The 26,895-nt window shown below is 35.7% G+C and overlaps 1 protein-coding gene across 1 annotated transcript in view; it reads left to right on the forward strand.

The window, feature by feature from the left end:
• The window catches only part of LOC110456698 (tankyrase-like protein), a 49,413-nt gene that overhangs the window by 8,245 nt on the left and 14,273 nt on the right, over positions 1–26,895 (forward strand). The window contains exons 8-40 of the mRNA XM_021507583.1: positions 188–305; positions 771–949; positions 1,997–2,084; positions 4,601–4,720; positions 5,242–5,364; positions 5,898–5,975; positions 6,187–6,350; positions 6,979–7,210; positions 8,259–8,415; positions 8,983–9,194; positions 10,211–10,310; positions 10,667–10,788; positions 11,208–11,258; positions 11,722–11,853; positions 12,123–12,272; positions 12,566–12,793; positions 13,225–13,405; positions 15,100–15,281; positions 15,760–15,839; positions 16,611–16,720; positions 16,945–17,179; positions 17,408–17,567; positions 17,993–18,069; positions 18,717–18,879; positions 19,233–19,310; positions 20,238–20,396; positions 20,658–20,778; positions 21,196–21,304; positions 22,618–22,882; positions 23,342–23,570; positions 24,387–24,575; positions 25,575–25,843; positions 26,419–26,651. Coding sequence (XP_021363258.1) covers positions 188–305; positions 771–949; positions 1,997–2,084; positions 4,601–4,720; positions 5,242–5,364; positions 5,898–5,975; positions 6,187–6,350; positions 6,979–7,210; positions 8,259–8,415; positions 8,983–9,194; positions 10,211–10,310; positions 10,667–10,788; positions 11,208–11,258; positions 11,722–11,853; positions 12,123–12,272; positions 12,566–12,793; positions 13,225–13,405; positions 15,100–15,281; positions 15,760–15,839; positions 16,611–16,720; positions 16,945–17,179; positions 17,408–17,567; positions 17,993–18,069; positions 18,717–18,879; positions 19,233–19,310; positions 20,238–20,396; positions 20,658–20,778; positions 21,196–21,304; positions 22,618–22,882; positions 23,342–23,570; positions 24,387–24,575; positions 25,575–25,843; positions 26,419–26,651 — 5,094 coding nt within the window. The remainder of the gene's footprint in view (positions 1–187; positions 306–770; positions 950–1,996; positions 2,085–4,600; positions 4,721–5,241; positions 5,365–5,897; positions 5,976–6,186; positions 6,351–6,978; positions 7,211–8,258; positions 8,416–8,982; positions 9,195–10,210; positions 10,311–10,666; positions 10,789–11,207; positions 11,259–11,721; positions 11,854–12,122; positions 12,273–12,565; positions 12,794–13,224; positions 13,406–15,099; positions 15,282–15,759; positions 15,840–16,610; positions 16,721–16,944; positions 17,180–17,407; positions 17,568–17,992; positions 18,070–18,716; positions 18,880–19,232; positions 19,311–20,237; positions 20,397–20,657; positions 20,779–21,195; positions 21,305–22,617; positions 22,883–23,341; positions 23,571–24,386; positions 24,576–25,574; positions 25,844–26,418; positions 26,652–26,895) is intronic.

Genomic DNA, 26,895 nt, shown 5'->3' on the forward strand with positions numbered 1-26,895 from the left:
CTGAATTAGTTCTCTTTGCATTATGAATAAGAATTGAGAAGCATTTGAATTTAACAATGCATGTTATTCATTTCGAGTAGGCAAATCTTTTGGGATAAGTTGTTGGAACTAACAGGTATGATCTTGTGTCAGAATAAGTTTTTGTGTTTTTCCTTGTTATTCTAGATGACTTTATTTTTTTTTACAGAGATCATGTTCCATTCATCTCCAAGAATGCCCATGCCAAGTTGGTGTTCCGTGCCATCTTCCAGAATGATATTGCTCTCCTCAAACAGCTGTTGGAGGATGGCCAACACATTAACTCAGTAAGCAGGGGTTTTATGTACTAGGTTATCATGGCATATTTGGGAAAATAAATTCACTGTATGCACAATATTAACTTCCTTTAAGAATGCTCAACCCTTTGTTTCTGGTTATAAAGAAATTGGGTAGGGAGGCACTTTTATTGATATATGGATGGTGAAGTGAGAAAGGGTTGTTAGACTAATGAGAAAGTGAGAAAAATAATTAAACAGGTGTGGGTGGGGAAGGGCAGAGGAACCCTTACTCTACTTCTTTTGATTATATCTAGTATTTGGAACAGTTTTGTTCAAAATCTACAACGTTAAAAACTCTTTTGAAGTTAGAGAAAAGTTTTGCTTCGAGTAGCTCTTAGACTTGAATGTATTTTTTTTTTATATGGATCATGATTATCTATTAACCTATTACAATAGCATCTTGTTTACATTGTCTGTATTACACGTGGTGATTTTAATGTATGTATATTTTAGGTAGGTGCTGCGAAATCTTTGGCTGACAGTTGGACATCACTTCACTACGCCCTGAAAAACAACAACGTTGAAGCAGTCAGTTTACTGGTCAAGGATATTCTAGCAGATTCCGACGAAGATAATGTACGCAGAAAGCTACCCCAGCCCCGACAGCTGATATCTACCATCAGTACTGGAACGTATGTACCGGCATCTAGATTGTCTTTAAAACCAATGTTTATCAATACCTTCAAAGCATTGTACGATATAGATGGGGGGATACGAGAAAATTAAAAAAGAAATACTTATAAGTGTTTAACATCATATAAATAGAAGAAATGTTTATAAAATTAGTCTCATAAATGTGTCAAATATTGTGTTTGAATATTGAACACGCAACTGCAGGTACCACCTGGTAATATTGATTGATTCACCAGAACTATTCCATAAACTAAAACATAACTACTCTACCTCAGGATGCCTTAAAAACTTATAGAGTAGGGGATGGGATGGTTGTGGAAAACAGATATTTGAACCGCTGCCATTTGCCACTATGATAAGCTTTAATTTGAATATCTATGGAATGATTTGTTTTAATTTTGTAAGGTATCATGGAATGACTTGACTAAAATGCTATGTCTACCATCCTTTTCTGAAAGGTTTTGCTAAGACATGTGTTATTGCAAGTTAAAGTTAATTAGAACATGGAAAACCTACCATACAACTTAAACCTTTACTACTAAAACTTGTATCAATAAACTGTTGTATAACTTTGTGCAAGACTTTCCTGGCTTTCAATGGGGAAGATTTGGTTACTTTTAGTGATAATAATAGGAAAGCAACAATGTCTAGATTCTGCAGTTCATTTGAGGTTTACATGTTTTGGCTAGCGATCATCAGATCTGATTGGGAGAATATGCGAAAGTACTGTAGAGCTAACTTTGAAATGTTCTCTCCTAATGGTTCATTGTAAAAATATATTTAAACATGTAGTACATTATACAGATATGTATTAACCTTTCCAATATGATATGTATATGGAAGTTAATAATGAGTATTAGAAGCATTCAGCAGAATAATTGAAAATACAGTATCCCTTACTATATCCGTAGCAGACGTGGATAATGGGGTCGGTAGACTGGAGAAAAAATGAGAATAACAAGATCATTAGAAAGTCTGAAGGATATTGACTCAGGCTGTGTCTACATTATTGAGACTTGTCAACAGGATTTTGTTGTTTGCTACAGGTATAATCCAAGGTATCTAGGTATACGATCTGTAAGGACACTAACCGTCGGTCGAGGAGGCAAGGAAGGAAATCAAGCCTTCACAAAGGTAGGCATTATTATGATAAAGTGTAAACATATCATTTAAGTCAGTTTTGTCTCACCTGCCAATGATATATATTTACATGTGTTGCAGTGCTTCTAGATAACAGTACCAACTCAAAATGTTGTTATGATTCAATAAAAGCAAGTACACGCAAAAACAAGCAAAAATAACCTGAAAAAGATTATTTACCAACAGTTCAAAAACATCGATATAATCAACAAGAATTCACTGTGTTTAAAGAAATTTAAGTCCGCTTATTAAGCGTCGATAATCCGTGGTGTGCTAACTCCAGCCACAGACATTTGTAACAAACCCCTGTGCTCTGACAGCGACGTCACGGACGTGTCCCTAGATTATGGAATGACTGTGGTTTTGAATCAAGGCACATCATGTTTATGTCGGGCCACCGAAGCGTGTCTGCTATTAGATCCTATAACAGGTCCTTTTCAATAGAACAGAATATTTTGCTGTCCTCTACACTAGCATCCGTTGCAAGTGGCGAAGCAGGTCAAATCGTCCCGGCTCGACGGCCAGTACTCTAAGCGACAGTTACACATGCCGTATGCTCAAACCATGAGCTAGTCCTATCGTCATATGGTTTCTTAGAAAACTCCATATTTCACGGTTGCACTTTCAATTTCCGTTAACCTATCTCGTTGAAAGTCCAACCGCTTTGTGGCCTGATGAGCGTAGCCGCTGCACAACTGTTGTTTAGCAGTCAGCTATCTCCGCGAACACAGAATAAATTTCTGATGTTTTGCAACTAAAATATTTTACAGAGTATTTTTGTTTCAAATTAAGATCGACTGCCAATTTTAAAGATAATAAATGCTTGTTCAACATGCTGGTAATATAAATTACATGATTAACCCTTAGGCTGCTATATTGATTTCTATGTAAACGGACACCACTGCTGAATTAATTATTGAAATTTAAATTAATTTACTTGATTTTTTAAATGTGCATAACTTGGAAAATATTTGTTATATGTGAAAAAAAGTTATATGAAAATTGTTCGTTGTTGTCTCTAGTTTATATTAACGTTTTCAATTCTAAAGTTGCTTCAGTAATTACCTGTACAGGTGGTAATAAAGGTAAGAAAATGTGAAACTTTTAATTAATCGGATTTAAGCAAGAGGAAGATCATTTTAAAATTATTTTCGTCCGCAAATGTGATTGGCAAATGATAACAGAGATTATAAACTTCATTTTTGACATAAGACGCTGTATATTTACACGGAGATTCTCAGGTAAAAAGGTCAGGTATTTCGTCAAGAATTGCATGTGATTTGCTACAGGTTTCAGGTCGCCATTCAATAAATTTACTGTCACAGTCGGCATATAGATATATCTTAGCTACGGTCTAGTTTATGATTAAATCACCGATAAAAAGTTTGAAGAAATAAATCGGCTCAAAACGTATCAATGTCAATGTTCAATTCGGCCTCACCTGCAGACGACATGTGCGCCTCGGTCCGCCGATATTTTCCTGTTTGCGTAGAGCACAAAGCCGTTTACTGGAACGTTACATATTATGTAACACCGAAGTATTTCCACATCAACCATGCAAAACCCTTTAAAACCTTTATTATCATCGTAGGTGACGATGGAGAATAAATGTTCACCATCATATTCATCGCTTCAATCTACACGTCCGCCATTTTTATGATTTTTTTTTCGATTTGAAATTCTCTCGCACACCTTTGGTTCATTCGGAACACCTCGCCCCGATTCCAGTTCCTTCCAACGTAGATGACCGTATCGGCCGAGAAGTTCCGAGTGACCTTTGGTTATTACTAGGGTACACTGCCGTGAATATCGAAAGTAATGACAAAACAACCAATCAGAAGCCTTCTACTATACGCGTTCGGGTTTGGTATAGCAACAACACGACTTCACACTTCCTGGCTACCGATCAAAGCCTACAGACCGAGAAACGACTATAGTCGTGCGTAGCACTGACGGCCCGACTTTTCAAAACGACTATTGTTGTGCGTAGCAGCCTAAGGGTTAAAAATATGCAAAGTGGGACTATTTTTTGATTGCTCAACTGTGTATTTCGTCACCGTTGAAAAAGCATCATCTTTCCTACAAAAAAGACTTCAATTAATGTTGTTTTCATGACAGTGTTTTTGCATTTTACGTTTCTTAATTTCAAAAAATAAAAGTGGATGTGATAGAACGTAAATACAAGGTTTGAAATGCATCTTTTTAACTTTTATGAGGGTATGCAACACCATTCAAACATTTGTTCGCGCATCTTGGAGAATATGTTTGAACGGAACTGAGTTGCATACCCTCGTAAATAAATGTTAAAAAGATGCATTTCAGACCGTAGTTAAAGGCTAGATATATTTGTCAGTTTTCTACTGGAAAAGCTTTTTAAAGTTACTTTGGAAATGTTGACATAAATGTGACTTCCATGAAAAGAGGTATTGTAGTAGAAGATCTCTTGAACCATAAAATTTATGTTTATTATTCATGATATTCTCATGATTTTAACCTTTTTTTAACTTTAGGAAAAAGATGAAGATAGCTTGACTTGTGATTTAATCAGCGATGCACTTCAGATGGGAGTGAACAAAGAAACCTTAGATGTGATGATTGCAAGTAGTGGTGAAAATTACATAGATCAATACGTAAGTAAAAAAAAATAACTTAACCCAGAGTGATATCTTTGTTTGGAATATTTAACTTCATAGAAACAAGGTTACTTCACACTTAGTATTTCTGATCACTTCCTATCACAAAAGTATTTTTGTCTGAGATGCGTTGTTTGATTTGCAAAGCAAATAGTGCCCCATACGCTTACCTATGACAGCATTCGTTTGATTTTGCCTTTTTGAGTGCAGGATATTTAAAAGGAATAGCCATTTGGATGATTATTATTGAATCCAATTTATTGTCTAGTATGCTAAACAATCAAGCAGGCTTCTAATACACAAACAGTCTCGAAACAATTATTTATACACAATACAATCTGCAAAACAGTAATATTTTAATTTGTATTGTTCAATGATAAATATAGAATATTTGCTCAGTTAAGATTATGACTAAAATGCCAGTTATTTAGAAATGTTTGCTTTTTATATTGTGACCACAAGTATCATTGAGTCTACTTTGCTTCTGGTTTTGATTAGCATGTTTGTTATGTTTGCAGAATGATGAAAAGCTGAATAACATTGTCTTTGCGGTACTTCGTGGTCACAGAGGTCTGGCTGGGCAGCTGATGGAAGATGCTCTGAATCGTGGAGGTTTTGGTTTTAACTTCTTGCATAAAGATGTAAGTAAGGAAGCTGTTAAGCAATCATACAGCTCTGCATACCTGTGTCAATCTTATCATTGATGATCTTCTTGATATAAAGCATGAAATTGGAAAATATTGTGAAGCAATCTCAATGCATTTTGATATATCGAAAACCACATTTGACAGTTTGTACGCCAACCAGTAGCACATGGTTTCTTTGTGTGGTATGAGTCTATTTCTTATCCAAGGGCTCTCAGATTTTACCTTGACTCAACATGTAAAGTCGGTATAAACATGTACATCCATAGTCATATTGAAAAGTGATAACAATTTCAGTAATTGCAGCCACACATTATGGGCCCAAAGTATTTGGCACTATTCTATTGCTTGGCTCGGATTTTCCTTTCACTTTTTTTTTTTAAGAAGTTCAAAACGTGTCTGATACTTGAAAAATATCCATAGTACTCTAAATGCATTTAAAAAGCAAATATTGCTGAAATTAAGAAGGAACCTATTTTTTTAAGTTTCTATTAAGTTGTATAATAAATGTTGAGATTTGTGTGTTCCAGGTACTGGTGTTCAATAATGAAGATTTGAAACAGTTCCAGAGTGCATCTGTCAGAAAAAAGCCACTGAACAATGCATCTGTAAGTAAATAATTATTAATCAGCTAGAACCATTTGTTGATTCCGTGTTTTTTTAAGTTATTATTTTTGAAAATTACGGTTCAATAGCATGTCTTTGTCATGTGTGATTTTATAATTATCATTTAATAGATCATTTATATGTAATCCTGTATCAATTTGATATAGGGGTTATGAACAACCATCTCTCTTACACAGTTTTTCCTTACTTCAGATGACTCCACTGCATTGTGCATGCATCAACCCCAACATCAAATACTTAGAGAAGTTGTTGTCCGTGGAGCCTGATATCAACCTGGAGGACAAAGGTGGAAGGAGGCCTATCCACTATGCTGCTTCTTGTGAATCAACCGCACCCCTGGAGCTCCTCATTAAAAAGTAAGTATAGAAAATAATAACTTTCATTAAGGTTCTATTAAAGTAATTTCTCATTATTAGTCAGGTTATAAAGTGTTCTGTTTAAAATTCTGGTTAAACGGTCTTAGTTTTATCAATTAATGTCTATATTGTTAGATTTTACCCTCTCAATTAAAAATGACTTAAATAAACTCCTCGATTTTAAGGTCATTTTTTTTCCCCCTGAGCCTGCAACACTTTTGAATACACATATTTTGAAAACAATCAATGTTTGAGAAAAGTAAATTAACATGTTAACATATTAAGGGGGTTTTCTTCAAGGAAGGACACTTAAAACTGTGGACAGGGTGTATTTTAAGTTTTTCCTCTGACCTATCATGACATTGATTTTTGTCTTCAATTTTCAGGTCAGATACTTCTTTATTTAAACATGTGTCATGTTTGAAAATAATGGAATCAAGGGCACATTTAAACCCCCACCTTTGCTTTCTCTAACAATGTCATGAAATGTTATGTTGGATGTATTCTTATCATGTTTCTATGACAGCTGAAAAGAAGCATTGATAAACTTTCTGTACTTCACTTGAAATTACAGGGACATTTTACCAGGTTTTATCATGTTAACACGAACCTATCAATTATTCTACAGAGGAGCTAATCCCAACGAGGTGACAAGGAGAAGATTCACCCCTTTGCACTATGCCTGCTATGCAGAGCGACCAAAGAACATAGACCTATTGCTGAAAACAGCAGTAGCCAAGAATGCTGCAGAGGGTGATGGAGGTGATCCAATGATGGCCAAGTGGGGCATTGGAGGCATCAATCGCCCTAACTGGGAGACGGTCTGTCCTATCCACATCGCTGTGCAGAGTGGCAATGCAGTAAGTGATGACAAAATCCTATATATATTTAATCTGGTTATGATTTCTCTAGAGACCTGTGCTTGTTAAAGTGACATTGCTGTCAAATACTTACGTTCTTACATAATTGAAATACTGTAAACAGTGAAAATTTTGGTCACTGTAATTTTTGCACTCTTGCCTTTTAAAACAGATATTTAAAACAGTTTTGAACTTAGGTCACAATCTAGTCCTAGGACTTTTTATTTTTAACCACTGCAAGAAAGTTAGAAGGGGGGGCGGGGGTTATATTGGAATTGGATTGTCTTTCCATCTGTCTGTCTGTAGATACAATCATGTCTAGACAACTCCTCCTGCAATTTTCAGCCGAATTTCATTAAACCTCACTGAGGCAGTCAAACACACTCCTAAGTATTGCACCTGTGATTATAGTTTTGGTCTAGCCGTTTTTTTGGGGATTTTGTCCCTTTTTACGAAAGTTGGCCAAAGTTGATCTTCTGTACTATTTCACTTGTAGTAAGTAGATATGGTATGCAAGTACATCCTGGGATGGCAGAGTGTCAAGTCAAAAAGTAGGTCACTATGACTTATGATTTGATCTTTGACCTTATCCTTTGAAAAAGTTTTATCTGGGCCGGGCATATCTTTTATACTCTTTTACCTAGAGCAGCCAGATGTGGTATGCAAGTGTGTATTGACTGGCAACTTTAGTTTTCACATTAGATGTTAATTTTTTGAGGGTTCAGTTTACTGATTAACTATCACACAAGAAAAATATTACCATAAAACCTTCTCCTTGGTGACTTGATCGAGGGAATCCCTGTCATGATCATAGCATGACATTTTCCCCTCCTACCCACAAAACTAGCAATAACCTAAGTGGAGTATAAAATTGTCCGGGGTGCTTGCTACGGTGTCTTTGCTGCAACATTTAATCAAGAGGCACTCTGGAACAAAAGCATCACAGTGCTCTCTGGCAAACTGTGTGTATGTATGCAAGAGGTTCATATTATTTGTGGTGCCATGTATTTCACTGGTAAAATGCATTGAAATGTCTTTCTATTAACAGGAAGTTGTCAAGGCCCTTCTGAAACATGGTGTTGATGTGAACAAACCTTTATCTGCTAGCAAAGAAAAAGTATCACCACTGATGATAGCAGCAGGAAAGGGGAACTTGGACATTGCCAGACTGCTTATACAAGCAGGTGCTATTGTGGAACAACTTGGTTAGTACAATTTGACTTTGAATTGATAACGGACTAGTGAGATGATTTTGAAACTTTTCATGCCCCTGCCAATTTGTTTTTTGGGGTGGGGGAGGAGACATATAGTGTTACCAAAGTCCATCCTGCCAAAGATTTATTATCGTGACTCTACCGACTTAAATTTCATCAGATGTAATAATAGTAAAAAACAGTAACAAAATTTCATTATGAGTTCATAGAAAGGTAAAAAGTATGAAAATATTGCGGTAGTTCATTGTCCAAAGGTCAATGCCAAGGCCACTGTTGCTTTGTTTTCCACTTACCTCATATTGTTTATGTCACATTATAGTTAATATCATATTTTCGTTAAAAATGTTGTTTCTCTTTACATTTATTCTGTTATTTCTGTGATTTGGATTGAATTCTTATAATTTTGCTATATTGTTGGTTTCCCTATATATAACATGTAAATACTTAATAATTTGGAGACTAGTAAAAGTTTTTTTATCGTTCAATATAGTAGATATTTCTTTTTGTGCTTATGCTATCAGTGTATTTTTTATGATTTAAGTACAAATTATTTTGTAGATAAATTCAAGAGAACAGCACTGACCCATGCAGTAATGAATGGCAGTGTGACTGTAACCTCCTACTTGCTGTATTTGGGTGCAGACCCCAACCGTGTGGACAGCTCTAACAACTCACTGGTACACTATGCTGCCGCATATGGCTGGTACTTTGTCCTCAAGATGCTTGTAAATGAAGGTGGGGCCGACCCAAAGAAGGCAAATGACTGGAAGGTAATTTTGCTTAAGGTGTTTTAATGTTTTTGATCTGGAAGTATTATTCTGTGACTCTTTTAATATTTTAATTCCCCTTGATGGTAGAAATACTAAGGCCAAGTATGAAAAGTAAAATGGAGGATCTCCCAAAAAATTAAAACCATCATGTGGTCTGCAAACCTAAGTGATAATTAAAAAATTTAAAACAATTCTTATTGGAGTTTTCACAAATAAAGGAAATAAAGGGGGATGCAGCAGTAAATGATATATTCTTTATCAATTTTACTTTATGTCTCTGTAACAGGTCACTGCAGAAAAGGTTATATTTTCATGTTCAAACTAGGTGGGTAGCTGAAATAAAATGTTGTTCATTTTTGTGTCACCTGCAACGCGAGGTGACATATATCGGTGGCGGTTGCGTCATCTGAAAACAAGTTTCCCGTGCGATAACTTCAGTTCCCTTGGGTTGATTGAACTCAAATTTGGTACAGATATTGCATACCAATATAGCTCGGGACGAGTTTGCATTTCAGAAGTTACACGTCATTTTGGCAGAGTTATGCCCCTTTTATTGCCATGTAAGGGCATGGTGTAGTAAATGCAAGAACTTCTTTATTTTTTAATCAATTCCTTTCAAATTTTGTACGGTAATGCTAGAAGCAATAATCTTCAACATATATTACAGGTTTTATCTGTCAGTTTCAACTTTCCGCATTTTAGCATATCACACTTGACATAGCAACGCCGCTGTTCATCGTTTTTGCCATATATTTTTGCTTGTTTACGTGATAACTCAAGCCAAAACCCTTTTCTCACTAAAATCGCTGAGCAGGCGACACGTCCACTCCTGTGGAATTCTATTGAATTATCAACATAATATCAGGCTTATTTCAGAAACAAATATAGGGGGTTGGGACAGTATTTGTGTAAACCCCACCACCTATGCATTATTTTTACTGTATGTCACTAAACCAAACCTCCCAACACACATATTAATGTTATGGAATTAAAATAATATTATTTCATTATTTCAGTTGACGCCTGTAGGAATAGCTTTCATGAAGGCACACATGGGTTTGGTTGACTTTTTGCTGAAAATGCCAGGAGTCGACATCAACTTTAAAAACGATTCTGGTTAGTTTGAAAATATCAAGCTTTATATATGTTCAGAAGTCTGAATACTATAATATATAGATAATTCTTTCATTGAATTTTAAGTATATTTGATGTTGGGGTAGTGAGGTTGAAGTTGTTACAATTCAGAATCAAACATGTGTATACGAAAAGTTTGATGAATGAATGAAATTCTTTTGAGAGTTGTCTATTATATATAAATGGGGTTTTCCATTGTATCTTTTTATATATGAAAATATTGGGAAATCTCAATAAGAAACTCTTTTTCATATTCTTTTTTTTTTTGTATTTTTTTTTAGTTAATTTGTCTGGAGCTTAACTTTTCTGATTCTTCTTTGTTTTGTGTCTACTATTAGGGATGACTTTGATCAGCCTTGCCTGTGGTAGTGAGCTGAACAGTGGTCTGTATGACCAGATTGTGTATCTGATGGACAAAGGCTCGGACCCCAGTATCACCGACATTAACGGCATGAATGCTGTGAGTATACAAATGTCCAAACATATCAAAAGCAAGTTGTGGGCTGAACAAATATGTAGAATTGTTGAATTCATACACAGAACATCAGATGCATCAACTACTTGTATATGATCTCATCAACAGAACATCCATCCTCGGTATCCAGGGGTTACGCTCACTTTCGCTCTCTGCACCCCTGGAATATGTCGTAGCAAAATTGAAGGCTCAGTGTGCGCCAACTTTTTGATGAGGCAAGAAGACATCAAAAGTATCTCGCGGTCACGTAAAAATTGACAGGCTTTGAACTTTACCTGGAATTGATTGTAGACAACTACCATTCATCTTACCTGGAATTGATTGTAGACAACTACCATTTATCTTAACCTGGATTTGAACAAAATTATTTTGGAGATGTATTATGTTATTGTTTTTATTTCCAGCTTCATCATTTAGCTGGCAACACTGTAAAACCAAGTGGCACTGGTGGTCCAGTAAGTATTGTAGGCTCTTGATGAACTTTTTTCAGTCCCCAACTCTGTATTTCTCTTGGAGAGTATTAAGTGTTCTGGTCCCAGTTTCTTAGTTCCTTAAATTGAATTAACATTTTCCCTTTACATTGAAATTAATATAGTGCTTTGCTTATGGGGAAATTTACTTATGAATAAAATACTAGTTACATAATGTTTTAAAAACCAGAGACAAGTTTTATAAAAATGAAAGTAGTTAATTCCAAGAACCATATTTAAAAGCAGAATGGATGATTACTAATCTATTGTCCAACTTGTGTGGATTTATACCAATTACACCAACAAACCCGGCCTCTAGCACACACACACACTCATGCATGCATACATTACACACATGGAGGCACATCCTAAATGACATCAGCTGTTGAAAAGGACATTAAACCCTATAAAACTAAACTAAACCTTATATGGATTTTATCATTTTCAGAATTACCAGAAGAAGTATGATGAAAATATGGATCTGTCTGTGAAGATTGCTGAATTACTAATGAAGGCAGGATGTAATCCAGCCGTAAAAACTACAAAGAAACAAACAGCTGTCACACTCGCAATAGAAAAGGTACTGATGAGGCAAACAGGTTTTATTGATTTAACTTGTTTCCTGGATAAAGTATATCCCTGTATTATAACCTCACAAAAATAGAAATCAAACATATTTTTACTGAAATCTGGAACTACGGCTGTCAGAGGAAAGTACAATGTCTCCTCCTAATGCAATGGTGAATTGTTTGTTCAAAACCAACTGAAGCCGCATGTGGAATTAAAAATTGTCATCAAACATCAATTATGGCAATGCCACCTAAAATAAGCTGTGTAATTGGGTTGCAGGTCAACACAAAGTTGGTGCGTGTTTTGGTAGAGAAGGGTGGTGTGATTTCTGCCGAGAAAGACGAGGATGGTGCTAACGCGCTCCACCATCTTGCTCAGCAGTGCATGGGCAATGATCTAGCACCACTATTAAAAATCCTGGCACAAGAGGTAGGTTTTCTTAATATTGAATAAAGGTTGTTTAAATAGTATTTTCATACTTAATAAGATATTACTTACTTTATGATGTTAATTTTAGAGGACAGTGATGTAGACATTTTCCTCAATTCTCAGTCTTCTTTACTCATAAATGAAAATAGAATAATCAATCTTAAAAGTTTGTTATAATATCTGAAAATTTACATACTGATTGTCATTCAAATACCTATGTATTGTCATATTCTAGATTTACCTAATTCGCTCGTTGATATGTAATTTATACATCTAAATATCTTAATTTGCAGAACCCATTAAATAACATTAAAGAAAATGGTCTTGATGAAAAAATGGAAGTAGATTCTAATGACAATGGAGATGTAGTGAAAATGGACAAGGAGCCAGAGATTCCCAAACTCAAAAAGGTGATGTCGTTCAGGTCTGGTTTGGAAGGTATTAAACAAATGGTGACCGAGGTGGACCATTCTGGCTACACCCCCTTCCTTCTTGCCTGCTGCACGTACGCCAACTTCACGGTGAGATTCTGTCTAAGTTGCATGCTTGAAAAGATAAGATTACTTTACCCATGCTTTTATTCTTCCTTTTTGCTTCTGTTGTACTTGAATTTAAACACTTTTCTCAAAAACTACCAGCCTGATTTTTTTACCCGAGTATTGACGGGCATGTGTAGATGTGCAATCAACATTTCTGAAACATTTAGACCTCTAACTGATGTTCCTTAAGATTGACATTGAACATACTTTTTGGTAGTGATACATAGGGGTATATTTCACACCTGCCTTGACCTCTGATTAGTCAAGGTATTTATAGTTGTAACGCTAGCTCGATTTGGCTGACTTAGTTCATACTTTGTGAAAGTGATACAATAAAATCAGATGAAAAAGATAACCTGATTGAGAGAATTTTAGGGTTTTCATCGTTTAAAATGGATCCATTTTTCCCACAGAAGCCACATGATATGAAAGATTCTGAAGTGCCAAAAGTTTATCAGAATGGATGTGATTTTATCAGAACTTTAATAGAACTGACTGGTTTGGATGTATCGACGACTGTTCAGAAAAAATATCAGGTCAATGATGTGAAAAACAAAAAGTCAACGGATGAAAAAAAAGAGTACAATGAATTTGGTAAGTAGAGAGAATTTCCTTGACTTTTCATATCAGCACTACACAACAGACATAATTTAATGAATCCTGCTCAAAAGTTATGACCATTAAAATGTCTTGTTTGAGAAAGATAAAGAAATTTCTATTTTTTGGTTTGTTTGAACAGTTGTATATAAAAGTTGGGTACATTCCATATGGAAATATCAATCCTAAAAATATAATTTAAATCCACTTCCTTACTCTGGCAAATAACAAAACAAAATATTTACAGCAAATCTTTAAAACATATATTAAAAATTGCTTTCTGCTGATTTTTGCCAGGTATTTTCATTATTTTATAGCATCAAAGACTTGTAAAGAGTTGTATTTGTTTGTTTTAACTTCGCATGTTGAGGAAAAAGTAAACCCTATTTATACTGTTTTATTTGAAAGTGTAATCTCATCCATATGAGTTATAAACTAACCTAAATGGGTAGTAATTTTCAATGCATAGCAGCAAGGTAAACATACTGATACCTTCAATACTGAAAATCAACGAGGACTCGTGTTTAAACCATTAATATGTATTTCTCGCATCATTTTTTGTTACGTTGAATAACTGACTCTTCCATGCAAGTATAAAGTGTCCTTGTTGTATTTGACAGAAATGCCTCAAATTTAATGGCTTGATAAACTGAAGTCCCTGCAGGTAGGGCGTAAGAATTGTACCTGCTGCCCCCAATTGCATGATCGTAAGAGGCGACTAAATTTGGGACCTTATCTCTTCTCTCCTTTCTAAATAACTTTCTTCTTCCTAATGTCTCCCTTGACAATGCCTCACTTTTGGCCATTTGTTGAGCGTTCGCCCCTGTGAGGAAGGCTTTGGGTTCTGTCCCCTGGCCGAGACATACCAAAGTCTTTAAAAATGGTAGTTTCTACTCCTGCTTAACGCTCAGCAAATTAGGAGTGGGACGACTGGTTCGCCCGTTGTCAGTATAATGTGACCGGGTGGGGCGTCCTGCTGGGTGTCTTCGGCAGTATGTTTCAGTGAGGTAGCACTATAAAGTCGGCATCAGTTCCGCGCTATCACAAGGAGATAAACACGAACATATCGCAGCCTCCCAAAATACACACACATACACTACACGCATGCATCTTGCACACAGGGGAGGCCGTCCTTAAATGACCTTAGCTGTTAATAGGACGTTAAACAAAATCAAACAAACAAATTGAAAAACTGAAATAAAGGAATGGGCTCTGATTAAAGGATTGTTAGGGATTTCAAACCTTTTATAATATATCTTTATGAAACTTCCAAGTATACCATCATGGTATACAGTGCAGTGAAACTGGTTCGCAATGACATTTATCTTAACTCACTCAGCTCTGAAGACATATTTGAATTCGTCCAATTCAATGGTTGGAATAAATAGCTCATTATGAATTTCAAGGATAAATGAGTTATGGTCATTTTAATGTAATGTCTTGCCCGGGTCATCAATTTCAAACCACTGAAGAAATCTTAGTAAAACTTAGTTTATACCTGCATTACTCATTTATACCTGCATTACTCATCTGCTCATTATATGTACATTGGCTAATCAGGTAGGCATATATTTATTTTCAGTGAAAAGTTTGTGGAAAATTAGGGTTCAGATAATGTATATTAACATATACTATTATATGAAATTTAAAGAAGGCATGAATTTATTTATTTTTTGTATGTATTTTTGTAGGAAAGCAATCAGCTGTTCACTTCATGATAAATAGGGGGAAAAAGAGTTCAGATGGTGCTGATTATCCTGGTCTGCGGATGGTACTGGAGAAAAAACCTGACCTGGAACTTAAAAATCTGGATGGGAAAACTGCACTAGCAGTTGCAGTAGAGAGACAGAACAAGCAGGCAGTTGAGATACTGGTGAGGATAGAGCACTAAGTAATGACAGGTTTTGTTTATTGAGGTTTGACACTTTGGAGCAGTTCTGAGCTTTCATACCTACATTGATAATAGACCTGATTAGTGATTTAAAACCTGTCGGTGACTGAGACCATTGTGATGCATGTATCGTTTGTTTCTCCATTTATATATAATTTACCATATATTGGGTAATGTTTTCATGGGACCGATTGAAGTTCTTTAGAAATGTGTCCCACGCCTTGAAGAACTTTTGTGAAGCTATTTTTTATGACTTTCATCTCGGATCATTAGTAATGGCAAATATGCATTTAAGAAAATATTTATCAAATGAAGCTTCAAATACACTAATTAAGGGAAAATCCAGAGTGCTAGTAGCGATAATGGTGTAGATGGAACCCTGTTTATAGTGCATTGAGTTTCTTGATCCTCTTTAAGCCCATGTTTCCTAGTTTGATGTCTCTCATATTTCTATTTGTAGCTTGCTGCTGGAGCGAACCCAAACACTACCATCGCCCTAGACAAAGAAACAACAGTAACAGCACTGACAACGGCAGCCACGTAAGGCGTTAGACACCTCTATCGCTCATAGAGAATGTTGATCACTTTGACGACAGAAGGAAATACTGTTACATTAAACAGTGTACACTTTTAGAAATTGGTGGATATTGTTGTATTGTTTTGTACATTAAATGGTGAACATTTGAGCTACAAAGAAACAACTTAAGTACATAAATATTCCCCTTCTTTATAAAGCCCCACCATTAGAAAATGGGGGGAGGTAATATTGTGTCGTCTTTGTATGTCATCTTGTGGTGTCATTTCTCTAGTGTCTTCATTCATGAAACTTCATACAGCGGCTATGTACCGAGGTAGATTCAATGTATGTGCAATTTAGCATATTACACACAAGGTCAATGTCACCTTTAGTATAAAAAAAGAAATATCACACCTTCATTTGTGGTGTGGTTGTATTTCTTTAAAACTTAATACACAATTTATTTATCAAGTTAGCTAAACATTTTTTTTTTTAGATAATTTACACTAAAAGTCAAGGTCAGTGTGACTACACATTTTAACTTTTTGTCATTGCTCAAAGTGCCTTTAGGTTAATTTGATATATTTAGTGAATTTTTATTGAAAATTCTAAAAGTACACCAGATCACTCATATTTTGCGAGATATATCTAACAAAGGTGTTAGTGTTATTTTGAGCAGGGCTTGTTGTTAATTAAAACTTGTTAAAAGTTTGTGTGCTTATTTGGAAAAATCATTTGTAAATCACAATCAGTAAAATAAGGAAATGAAGTGATATAATCAAATTTTATTACAGGTTGGGAAATCCTGACTTGGTGCAACTATTGGTTAGGGCAAAGGCACAGGTTGACTGCCGTAACAGCAAAACTAAGCAGACACCTCTTCACTTAGCTGTGGCGAACAGAAGTAAGTACTCCAGTATCTACTTCCCTCAGAACTATGGTAATAGTTTAGAGATATCAAATTTTCTTTCGTATGACTTGATTTAATTTCTTCTCCTTGACAATAGGGATCAAATTGTTGATATACTATCAATCAAATTACCTGTTATTGAATTATTTGATAAGAGCAAGACATTCTGTTGATATCACATCTTTATGGTAGAGATCTAACAATCTGTCCTATTGTAGGTAAGGAGTCTAATGCTGTGGACATGGCGATGTCCCTTTTGGAGGGAGGTGCTGACGTAAACTCTCTTGATAACAGCAAGTGTACACCTTTACATTTGGCTGTCAGCTCCAACTCGGGCACATCCAATGCCAGCACAGATTTGGAAGAGCTGTTGATATCTGGAGGAGCTAATGTGTATGCCAAAGACAATGAAAACAGAACGCCACTCCACTATACTTTTGTCAAACAGGGAAGGTAAACAACCTTCATTATCCTGAAAACTCATTCTATTTATTAGTATAAGCTATTTGTTTATTCAGTTTCTAGCTCTTTGTTTACAATAATGTTGACAATTTGTTTACCGGTTTAAATATGTACTTGACTTTAAATAAATAATCTTCAATAAACTGGTGGTTTTGTATTTAGAAGCTAATGAAAAAAATTGCGAACAGAATCTCACTTCCTATCTATGATTTTGTTCAGGCCCTGCGTCAGTTCGTCCCTTGATCCTGTCGAGTTGTGCAGTGTGTTGACCAAAGCCATGAAGGATCAGCAGATTGATGAAGTGGACAAGTTCTGTAGGACACCTTTACACTTGGCAGCAAACAGAGGGGCAACTATTTGTTGTGTTCATCTCCTCCAGGTACACAAACTTAGCGATTGTTTCGTAAAGGTGGATTGCCTTTCTAATAATAGAAAATATTTAGGTCATATGATAAATTCTTATGTTAAAAAATATAAAAAAAAATGGGGATGGCAATTCTTGATAAATGAGTTTCTCTGGATAGCAGTTCATGACTTAACATAGCTATGGAAGATGAGATCGGAAAATTACACTAGAATCTGCTTTAACATAGTCCGAAATAATGATGATACATGTCGACAATGTCAACCTACCAGACCTATTGGAACGGCTGTTTCTTATAAATAAAAAGAATTTAGAATAATTGTAAAATAATGTTGTCAAGCCAATAATGCGTTTTATGTGATAGGAATAAGACTTTATGTCCAATATGTCACAAGAAACCGTTGAAAATTAATCCATAAAAACATGGTTGTAATTACCAGAGGAAAGCAGAGGTCAATCGTCACGACAAAGAGGGCAACACACCCCTGTCTCTGGCTGTCAACAAAGGGCACGACAGGTAAGGAAGGGGATTTCTCAGCAGAATGAATATATAAAGCATTATTTACAATGGAAGATCTTTTTGTAAGAGTTATGTTAGATTCAAATTGTTTGAAATCGCTGTTAGAAGGAATATGTGTCACAATATTATGCATAATGAAACATTGTATGGTACATGTACATCATCAAGGACCAATTTTATTTTTTTTATATTTTGTTCACATATGCAATATAAAACATGTCATTGATATTGATATAGTCACGACATACCACCACAAATCACAACACACAGTGGGGTTGTCCCCTTAATCTAGGAGTGAACCATAACTAGGTCTTGCAGATCCATATTTTTTGCACCATTGAACATGAAAACTTATTTGACTCCTGACATTTTCTGCACAGTTTTACACTTATAGTAAGAAGGTCATCATTACTGAATTATTTTTCACACCTCTTTTACCATGTTACTTGCATCATTGTACCACAAAAGAATTTTCAAGTGTTTCTGTGTCTATTCAACTCCATCATTGGAGACTAGACTGTATTGCCTTTGATCCTGAAGGAAAATGTCATTCAAAGATAGAAGAGAAATAAAAGCGGAGGAGAGATATCCATTTAGATTGCCCAGTGTTATGCCTAGTTTTATATTTGATATTGATTTTGCAGCTGTGCCATCATGTTGATACAGAAGGGTGCCAATGTAGCAGACAAGGTTATCATTGTACCGCCAGAGAAAAAGGAGGAGGAAAAAGACAAAAAACCATCATGGAAATGGAAGCCTGAAAGAGTCATAGAGAAAGATGAGACAGAAACCTACACTATATTCCAGGTTTGTAGAAGGCACAGCTAGCATTAGGTTCCTGATTAAATACATTGATAGTCGATAAAGAAAATTGAGAAGTTTTTGGAAATGATTGTTGTTGTTGATATTTTTGGTTCATAAATCAATAACAAAAATTGTAGATTTGGCTTTCCATTTTAATGGATTTCCTTGTACTTTGTGTTAAGAGCTTTATTTGCAGAATGAAGTGAACATAAAAGCAAATCCAGAAATATAGCTGTTGATTGCTAAGAGGGAGAGGTCATCGATATATTATGTGAAAATGGACCATATCAGAATGGATTGGTTCCTCAAAGTTATTAATAATATTGGAACTCTATAATAGATCTTTATCCTAACAGGAGGCAATCAAGAAGGAGCTCCAGGGAGTTGCACATATGGTCCTGGACAACACTACTCTGGACAGTAAGGTCATAGAGGTGAGTAGGCAATCTGAATTAAATATATTTAAAATGGACACCGGCAGAATGATAAATGAAAGGACAATTTACATACTTTTGTCTTAACAGAGATTGAAGGGTAGAATTGATGCCAATAAGCATGTTTTTAGCCCCAAGTGAGCTGATGCTGTGGTGCAGCATTTGGTATCTGGCTTAACCAAGTCTCTTCAAATGAATTACCTTGTAGTGTTTGAAAGCCTTTGAAAGTCGCATGCTAAGGAATATCAGTTTAACTCTTCCAAGAAAGAATGATGTTTAGCTAGTATGATGTTAACGTTCCTGTCATCAAGGTTTTTAATCCAACTCTGAATGTGTCTTTTTTATGTCATATCACGTATATTCTGTCACATACAAATGCCAAATTTTGTATGCGAGTACTTTTGGGATGGGAGAGTGTAGCAGGCTGATATGGGGTCTTACGCTGAGGGTGGTCAGGTGGCGCAGAGGATAGCACACTCGCATTTCACCAAGAATGTTGGGGTTCAATTCCCTGATAGGACGTGAAGTAGTGTGGGGTCACCTGCCAAACCATGTGGGTTTTCTCTGGGCACTCCAGTTTCCTCCCACATTCAAACCCCCTGCATGCTAACATCTGGGCCCAGGATAGTGATAAATATAAGTTGATATAAATTGTTTCATAATTGTTGTATATTAGATATATTTTTTTACATAGAACAGGTTTATGGTCTTTTGTTTATTTTTGATACTGAAAAGTTTGTCTGAGGTGGAGCTATGGATTGCTTATAATACTTATGTATTGCTTAATTAAATTTGACATTGGTCCACGTTGAAGGATACAGATGTAAAATGTATTTGGCAACAATAGTGTAACATGTTATACAGGCCCAATGGGCCATTTGTTCTGATTTGTCAAAAAACATGATTTCTGATCACTTTCTTCTTTAGGCTGCTTTGCGTGTGAACAGATATCATGTAGCCCTGAGGCTCCTGAAGAGGATCAATACCTTTAGCAGTCTCCAAATCACTAATGCTAGTCGCCAAAACCTGCTTCATGTCCTGGCGCTGGATACAGAACCTAGAACACAAGTAGATTTGCAGTTGAAGGTAGGTATATTTCATGATTTATGATAATTCTCAGAAATTTTGTGAAGGAAGTGTTTTATTCAGAAACTTAATAAAAAATATTGTGATGTTTAAATAAAATTCTGTTATACAGCATTAATTTCATTATGAACTGCTCAAACTGACACAGAAATGGATTCTTTAAACTTTGAAAATGTGTTAGGTACTAAAACAAGGTTGCATTGACCTATATTTTCTGCTTCACTTAGCAAAATTTCATGTGCATGTTAATTTCATTTTCAGGTTGCCAAAATGTTGGTTGAGAAAGGTGTTTCTGTCTCTGCAACAGACGATTATGGTTGCACTCCTCTTCATTATGCTTGCTTGAAACACCAAGCCTTCAGCCTTGGGGAGTTCCTCATGGGTATGTATTACAGGCTTTCTAGTGTGTTTCAAGTCTTGCAATGATTGTAAATTAATTGTGAAGGTGCACATGAACATTTGGCTTTTCAGTAGTAACAAATTTGTGTGTAACGTATAAATTCTTAGGGGAAAAAAACTAATGCTATCCCTCTACCCATTGTCTGTCATTCTTTGCAAATGTTTTAATTTACATGTTAATGTTTTTCATCAGTTTTGTTGCGTCTTCCATACTCTAACTAGTTTTGAGAAAGTTTAGGATGTTGTTTGCTGAGAATTCTTCAATTATTGTAGACAAAGAAGGGAGATTTCATGTCATGAATTGTCTTCATGGTTCGTCAGCTTAGCATATTAAAGTATTTTTGTTGTCAACTTTTGATTTATTTCTAATAAGTTGTTGCATAATCAACAATTTTTACAGAGCAAGACAAGACATTAGATCTCGGCAAGAAAGACAAGTTTGGACGATCAGTCTTAGGAGCTTTTTTCTGGAACCAGCATGTTATAACCGAGTCTGCTGAAGGGAGCACGTAAGTACAGTTCTCATAGTCTTCAACAACAATACACATTCATATTGGCATGTGTCAAGCTGAGGTTCATTTCAAATTTGATGCTTTTATGATTATAATGCATTTGTAGTGGAACTGGACAGGGTTGGTCATTGGCGATTAGGTAGCTCAATTGGTAGAGCTTCCGTCTAGAATTTGGAGACTTGAATCCTGGTCTGGCCGTGCATTTCTCATTCTCCTGTTACAGTGGTGTCTGTAACCAACCCTTGTTTCAAGCATTGGATGCATGCTCGGCAAGGAGATACTCAAACCTGGGTTGTAGTTGGTGATTTCTTGGGTACAAGGCTTAGAAAACAAAGAGGGAGGAATGAGGCAGAATTTGACTGGGTTGTCAGAAATCTTGCTGGCAACCAGGTAGCTCAAATTGTAGAGCGTCTGTCTATTCTGTTACACATATTTGACTTCTGATTGGTTTATTAGTTGCAGTGTAATAACTCTCCTAAAAAAATGACTCAATTTTAACCAAGTTCAGTGTGCATATTCCTGTGACGGAGTTTGCCAGCCTCCACAATTCACACATCCAACATCAGTAGAAAGCCAGAAAGTTTCTCGCATGTCTGCTGAGGCTTCTCCTTCCCATTAAACTCTACACTGTGAACAGTATGTATATACTGAACCACAATAATGAACAATAGATCAACATGTCCTACAAGCTGGAATATTAATTTACTCCTTTGATGCAGCCATTGGATATAATCTCACTTTTTACCTCACTTCAATCAAAGGCTTATTTGAACTCTCGTTGTAGTGATCATCCTTTATACACAAAGTATCGTTCATAAATATGTGAATGGAAAATTTCAAAAAAAATTGATCACAACCTCAATCTTAGAAATCTATTTCAGATTGAAACTCCAGTTCTATTTGGTCAAATTTGTGGTAAACACTAGAAATGACTGGTAAACTTTAACTATTTTTGTGGTTTAATTTGAAATCACAGATGGCCACCATGGTTGTCATCTTAAAAAAATTAGTTTTAAATTTGATAGGTTTTGGTTTGTTCTGAATATACAAGAATGGTAACATTGCTGCCATTTTGTCAGGGGAACATGCCTCTCGTTTAATATTCACTGATGGGAATGGATTATAACTGAATTGAATTGATGTTGGATATGCTTTTTTAAGCTCTGAATAAATAGTTCAAACATTAAAAATGCACTTTAATACATATGGTAACTTAATTTGTTTATTGAATTTAAATACATTTAAAATATAATGTGATTTATAGTCAAGTGGTTTCTGTACTTAGTTTGTACCATTATCATTCATTTCAGAAAATGGTTGAAAATGTTCTTGTCAAAGGGCGGTAACTTCAACATACTGTACGACTACCCGACGTCAGACGTACCTACATTTGATGTAATCCAGAATGTTGTTCCAGACTACTTCACTACTGCCAGTGAGAGGAGAATTTCACCAGTCATCTTTTCAATACACTTTGCTGATTTTGGAATGGTGAAGTTCCTGCTTGATCATGGTGCATCACCCAACTTCCCTGATAGTGAGGGTGTTACTCCGCTTATGCATGCTGTTAGATCGGTAAGCAATGCTTGGCCTGCAAAGTGGAGTATTTAATCCATTGTATAGTGTTGTTTTGTTATGGGGTCATCAAAAATATTCAGAAATAAAAAATAACTTGTGATAAAACACAAATCTGCTTTGAAGTGAAGAGAGTATAGAACTTACTTCTTAAATTGTGGACTGGAATATTGGTAAGTAAATGTTAAAAGTTTGTGTCAAATTCAATGCTATTTCCTTATCTTTTACATTGTTTTATATAGTGGCATGACATGCATTTTGAGGTTTGCAAACAGATATCACAGTCATGCAAGTTTTACCAAATTTATTTTTTACCTTAAATTTCAAAACTATGGACGCCCTTGTCATGAGATTATTATTTGATACCTCTAGCAATATACATGATTCTGGTAGTGGTTTGATATGACTTACACTTGGTAAACACACATTGAATGAAATTATGCAATTTCACCTTTTCAGAATGATCTTTCCCTGGTCAAATTATTACTCAATTACTCGTTCGAGTCTGATGACACCACATCCAAAAAACCAGCCCTGGTAAAGAAGGCTTCTAGGCAGGTGTTTACAATCAAAACCTTTAACTCATTGACCAGCGTGCCTGAGGAGAATGACCAGGAGGATGAGGATGAGGAAGATGGCGGAGACAACGAGGATGAAGAAGAGTGTGAAGAAGAGGAACAGGATGCAGGTATGAGCATAAGGACTATTGCTTTTTGTTCAGTATTGTGAAGGGTCCTTTTTATCTGGTTATAAGTTCTGATTTTGAAACGGGCTATAGTTCAGTAGCAGGAACAAATACATTTCAAAATGTTGACATTACTGCCAACCTTTCCCGTCTTCACAATGTCATTTAAGGTGCAGTTGCATTTTACAAAGAAATGAAATTTTTGATCCTGAAATGGTTTCGGGTGAAAGAATGAAGGATGGTTGTGTTGACTATGAAGGAGAATCTTTGCTTGTGTGTTGTCCACAGGTGTAATGCATACTACCTTTGGGTACATACAATATCAGTTTTAACGTATGTCCTAACAATCAGCAAGTAATGTTACTGTTGCAGTGGTTAATTTTCCTTTGTATGATTTTGCCCAAAATACCTAGGTGTGTAATTTCAAATCATAAGCACATATGAAAGTCTTGCAGCATAAATTTCATATGTTTATTTTGGCCAGTTGTTTTACTGAGAAGGGGTTTGTTTCCCAATTGTCTTGTTTGTTTGGATCTTTGTGTAAAGAATTCTCCCTTTCATCATTACGATGACCCCCCAACCCCTCAAAAATGGGAAACGAGGAGCTGCCATACCTTGTTCTGCAATTAACTTGTACATGATTTATGACTTGGTGACAATTCTGAGCATTGAACTTTCATTCTTTATCCTTTGAATGATGGATTTGGGTTATAACAAATTTCACTGTAAAGAGAGTTTAATATTATCACATAGCTAATCACATGTTATCAACGCACCAATGTTTGAAATATGTTAAACATACTTTTCCTGTTTGTACAGGTGATGAAGGGGATCAGGAAGATGAGGATGACAATAATGACCAAGAGGATGATGACGATGACCATGACACAGATATAGTTGATTGGGATGAGGATGGTGAAGATGATTCCCCGGAACAGCTCCCGACACTCACACGCATGGGATCTAAAAAAGTCTCTTTAATTAGACAAGGCAGCAGTGTTAATAAAGGTATAGTTTTGATAGAATGTTTTATGTCTAAAAGTGATTATGGATGGGCCCATGTTGTGGCTAATTTATATTTTTCACAAATGTTGATTATAACTTGTTAGTTAGGGCCCGGCATTCCATGCGGATAGTCTGCAGTAATCACAGTGCCTGTCCATATCAACATTTGATATTTAGGAGTTTAGTTCTTTGTTTTCAAACAAAGGCCAAACTCTGAATATACAATGATACACCACATATTAGGAGTTGGAATGAACTTCCACACATTTTCGTTTCTGAAGATTTTCTCAGAATCCTGAAGTAAAATATTTCTAAAATTTAACATGGTGATACACTGTAGATATGCAACAGAAGTAGGAAAGTTTCAGGATCAAAGTCACTTTTGCTGAAAGTGGAAAATGGACAGCTTAACAGATGCGAAAAAAAATAGGACAGGAGTGATATGGTTTTTCATTTTGATCGTTAATGGCACTTAACTGCCCACATTTAAGAACGCCATATTAACCAGATCTAGAAATCCAAGATGGCCACAGTATATTGCTTCTGATTAGCCAAGACATGTATGGCTATACCACTCATTTCCTTTTTTGTGGTAATTGGTACGTAGAAGTTCAGGATAGTCTACATGGTGAATAAGAACATACCCCAATTCCATGAAACAAGATTGCTGCCATGGCTTCTGAGACTTTTGGGTAATAATTTCTGTTATGTTGGTCTGATGTTATTCATTCTAGGTGGTAATTATTATTTAAATGCTTTAGTACCAATGAGATGAAATCCAAAACAATGGCTTTGTCTTCTGTTTGGCTGTTATGGTGGGCATGCAGTCAGGCACAAGGTGGGGCTCTTGCCAACCTATTAAGGTTCTAGTTCCTAGTGACACAATCACAAACAATAAACCAATTTACCAAAACCGATGTTGGCAATGAATTTCAAATTAACTTGTAAAAAAAATTGTTACTTTGAGTTTGCCATAAGCTGTATTTAAATCTATTTTTGCAGAGGAATTCCCCACCGTAGAAAAGACTAGTCCTGTAGATTTGAATGCAACAGATCGTCAGGGGTGGACAGTGATCCATCATCTTGTGTGCCCATTGGACTATGGTACCTATGATGCAGAGGAAATTCTATATGTGTTATGGAAGGCTGGTGCTGATGTGTTAAAGAAGGACAATGCAGGGTTATCCCCCCTACAACATTCATTAATACATTGTGCTTCAAAACTTTCTAAACGTCTGCAGATGATAGCTGCTGTGGAGGAAAGAAAGATGGTAAGTTTGACACAGGAAGCTTAGGAAAGCTTTGAGTACAAGTTCAAAATCTTCAACAGTGTCAGTTACATAAAAATGTTTTAATGATAAAAAGTAAACGCTTGATAATGAGATGCTTGTGCCCAACAGTAATAACCAGTGTCTGTCCATTTACACTTTCATTTCTGGAGATTAACTCAGAATGCAAATGTCTAAATTTTGTAAGGTATGTTTTTGCAAATGTCTAAATTTTGTAAGGTATGTTTTGGTTATTATCCGTAAATTGTTCTCACAGAAGCATGGCTTATTTTTACTGGTCATGAGTGCTTATCTTGGACTTGGATCAGTCATTCTTTGAGAGAGTTTTTTTGGTGATCATTATTGATAAGTGTCCACACATGTGCTGATTCTGTTACAGTCTAGCAAGGTTAGATACACAACAGGAACCATGCTGACCTGTCAAAGTTCTAGTTGCTATGAATTTATTTTGTTAAGTATTCACTTTTCTTTATCTTACAAAAATAAACAATTGGAAATAATGAAAATGCAACTGTGATTCTGTCAGTGTTGATAAAGAATGGAACCATTCATTGCAGGAGAAGCCTACACTAGCAACGCAAGATGTTAGGGATAGTCTCCTGTCAGGGGAAACTACTGTTAATTATCAGACAGATGCTGAAGAAATGCTCAAAACATCGGCCAGCCAGACTGCTCAGTCAATGGAGGTGTCAAAGGTCAAAGGAGATGACAGTGATGATGACTTTAACAATGATGAGGAAGAGGATTTAATTGCAAAACCTGATCCCAATTGTCAAATGAAAGATATAGGGTATGTACAGAGGTGTAAAATCTGAAGTAAAATCTAGAATAGTTTAAGAAATTTGCCTGATAAAAAGTGTACATCTTTTTTGGACAACTGGTTTGAAGACAAAAATAATAATGGTTATCTTATGAAATAAATTTACATGAATTTTAACCAAACATCTTTTTCCTGAAATGAAGTAGTTTAGTTTGCCTTAGAACCATTTGCTTTCTTTATTTCAACAAATATTTAGAAAAAGGATGGGCTAAAC

This window comes from Mizuhopecten yessoensis, unplaced genomic scaffold (assembly GCF_002113885.1).
Source record: "Mizuhopecten yessoensis strain PY_sf001 unplaced genomic scaffold, ASM211388v2 scaffold8833, whole genome shotgun sequence".
Taxonomy (NCBI): domain Eukaryota; kingdom Metazoa; phylum Mollusca; class Bivalvia; order Pectinida; family Pectinidae; genus Mizuhopecten; species Mizuhopecten yessoensis.